Consider the following 2660-nt stretch of genomic DNA (forward strand, 5'->3'; position numbering starts at 1 on the left):
TACACTGAGAGAAATGGGCGGGTCTGGATGACCCACTTTGATGAGTCAACCGCGTCCGAAAATCGATGCACTTTTTTGACTCACTTGCCCCATTTGTGGGTCATACTGACCCATTAAATTCCAGGCATGACTCACTTGTGACGTCAAATCCCCTATGACGCCACCCGTAGCATGGATACGTAGTTAGCATCTGAGCGTCAGTGCGATTTAACGCCACAAGTGAGTCATGCTTGAAATTTAATGGGTCAGTATTACCCACAAATGGGGTAAGTGAGTCAAAAAAGTGCATCGATTTTCGGACGCGGTTGACTCATCAAAGTGGGTCATCCAGACCCGCCCATTTCTCTCAGTGTACTCTCAGTATTTAATGCAATATTTTATTGTTAGTATTTAGTGCAATATTTATTATCCATGTCTTTAGGTGCCGGGGATGTGTTGCAATGTCTAGTATCAATATTTAATGTAATATCTATTATCAGTAATTATTGCAATATCTATTCTCAGTGTTCAATGGAATATCTATTCTCAGTGTCTAATGCAATATCCTCAGTATTTAATTCAATATTTATTGTAAAAAGTTACCATATTGATCGTACTGAAGTGGTGTAAAGTCTCATGCTGTGGTGTCACTGCAGGCTGGACAAGCTGAGCATGCTGTGTGACCGCGTGCTGGACCGGGAGGAGGACGTCTATGCTGTCGACATGGCCTTCTATGACACGGGTGCGAAAAATGGTGTGATCCTTCACATTCGCCAGCCATTTTAATGCTAGAATTTATTTTTTATATGCATTAGTATACCGACTGCGCATCCTTCACTATCACCAGCCATTCTGGGCATTTATTTCTTTTATCACCAGCCATTCTGGGCATTTATTTCTTTTATCACCAGCCATTCTGGGCATTTATTTCTTTTATCACCAGCCATTCTGGGCATTTATTTCAGCCATTACGGGCATTTCTGGGCATTTATTTTCTGAACACGTATACTATGACACGAGTAAGTGTCCTGAACACTTTCCTACGTCGTGTCAAAAATTATAATATAAAAATTCACGTGTCTTTGCTATCAATATGTCTTTGCCCTCTACTCGCCGGCGTCCTGATGGCCCGTATGTCCCCAGGGTGTGGCGACAACGTCGTCGTGTACGGGTCTGTGACGGGCGGGGTGGTGGGTTGGGACCTGCGACAACCTGGCACCGCCTGGCGCTTCAACAATGGGCCCAAGAACGGTCAGTTATTGTTCAACAACGGGCCCAAGAACGGTCAGTTATTGTTCAACAACGGGCCCAAGAACGGTCAGTTATTGTTCAACAACGGGCTCAAGAACTGTCAGTTGTACGTCGCTAATTCTATTGTCGTTATAAACTCTGCTTAATGATGCGCATGAATCGTTATTGCAGCAGAGTGATATTTATTCCAAAATTGAAGTATTTAACTATGCAATATATATTCCTATCTATTTTACATACTACATTTGAATGGATCTATCATCTTTAACTCAGGTTTCAGCCACGAGTTTATTTTGCACGTGTGTCACTCAATTATGTATGGACTTCTTCATCAACCAACTATGTAACGTATATAATAACATACGGTGTTAATCTAATATATATAATAACATATTGATCTAATAAATTTAAAAATTTTATCTATTATATTCACTCTGGTATCAGTCATTATAATATTAAGCATGGATGTAAACAAATGTGAGCGTTGCACAGGCCTGATCACGAGCCTCATGGTGGAAATAACATACCCGTATTGATCTAATATATATTATAACATATTGATCCCAGAACATATTGATATTTAAAAACTTAATCTATTATATTTACTCGGGTATCAGTCACCCGAATATTTAGCATGGATGTCAACAAAAGTAATCGTTGACCTCTGGGCCAGCCCTAAGGAACCCCTCAACCATAAGGAGGTTCGTATGGTTCCTATGGACCAGCCCTAAGGAACCCCTCAACCACAAAGAAGTTGACCACACGAAGGAAGTTTTTAAGATTCTCAGTTGACACAACCGCCCGGACATAAAGTTGATTGAAATATTGTAGCTTGCTTTCGTTTCCCGTGCGATATTGTTTAAAAATGGTTCATTAATTGGATACAATATGTAGGTATATTAATGATCTCGAATTACCTGCTCCGTTCGATTATAATCCCATGACATATTTGATTACATTCACTAGTTGAATTTCATAATTAAGTCATGGATGAAAGTCCCACGACTTTCAATCCCGTCATCAAATTCTTCAACATTATTATTATTGCAGCAAAGGTCACATGATAAACTAACCTGCTAATTGTGACGGTGAGATCTGAAATAAGGTCATAAAAACATTACAGTGATTGCATAACATACAAACGTCTTTTGCCTGCTTTTTGTTAATGTGGCACTAAAAATTTAGGTCATCGTTAAAATAGCATTCGTTTTGATTTTCGAGTAAGTAATTTATAATTAGAGTCATACTAAAGCGTACAAGCAGATGTGTATAAGAGACAGCTTATACTGCCTGACCCACTTATATTGCCTGACCCACTTATACTGCCTGACCCACTTATATTGCCTGACCCACTTATATTGCCTGACCCACTTATATTGCCTGACCCACTTATATTGCCTGACCCACTTATATTGCCTGACCCACTTATA

The 2660-nt window shown here is 39.6% G+C and overlaps 1 protein-coding gene across 1 annotated transcript in view; it reads left to right on the forward strand.

Moving 5' to 3' along the window:
• LOC108677493 (phosphoinositide 3-kinase regulatory subunit 4) overlaps nucleotides 1-1742 on the forward strand; it is a gene marked incomplete at its 3' end in the record, with an annotated part of 8806 nt that extends 7064 nt beyond the window's left edge. The window contains 3 exon segments of the mRNA XM_047879609.1: nucleotides 636-721; nucleotides 1123-1230; nucleotides 1723-1742. Coding sequence (XP_047735565.1) covers nucleotides 636-721; nucleotides 1123-1230; nucleotides 1723-1742 — 214 coding nt within the window.
• Between the last annotated feature and the right edge of the window lie 918 nt (nucleotides 1743-2660).

This window comes from Hyalella azteca, unplaced genomic scaffold, assembly GCF_000764305.2.
Source record: "Hyalella azteca isolate HAZT.00-mixed unplaced genomic scaffold, Hazt_2.0.2 contig3406, whole genome shotgun sequence".
NCBI lineage: Eukaryota > Metazoa > Arthropoda > Malacostraca > Amphipoda > Hyalellidae > Hyalella > Hyalella azteca.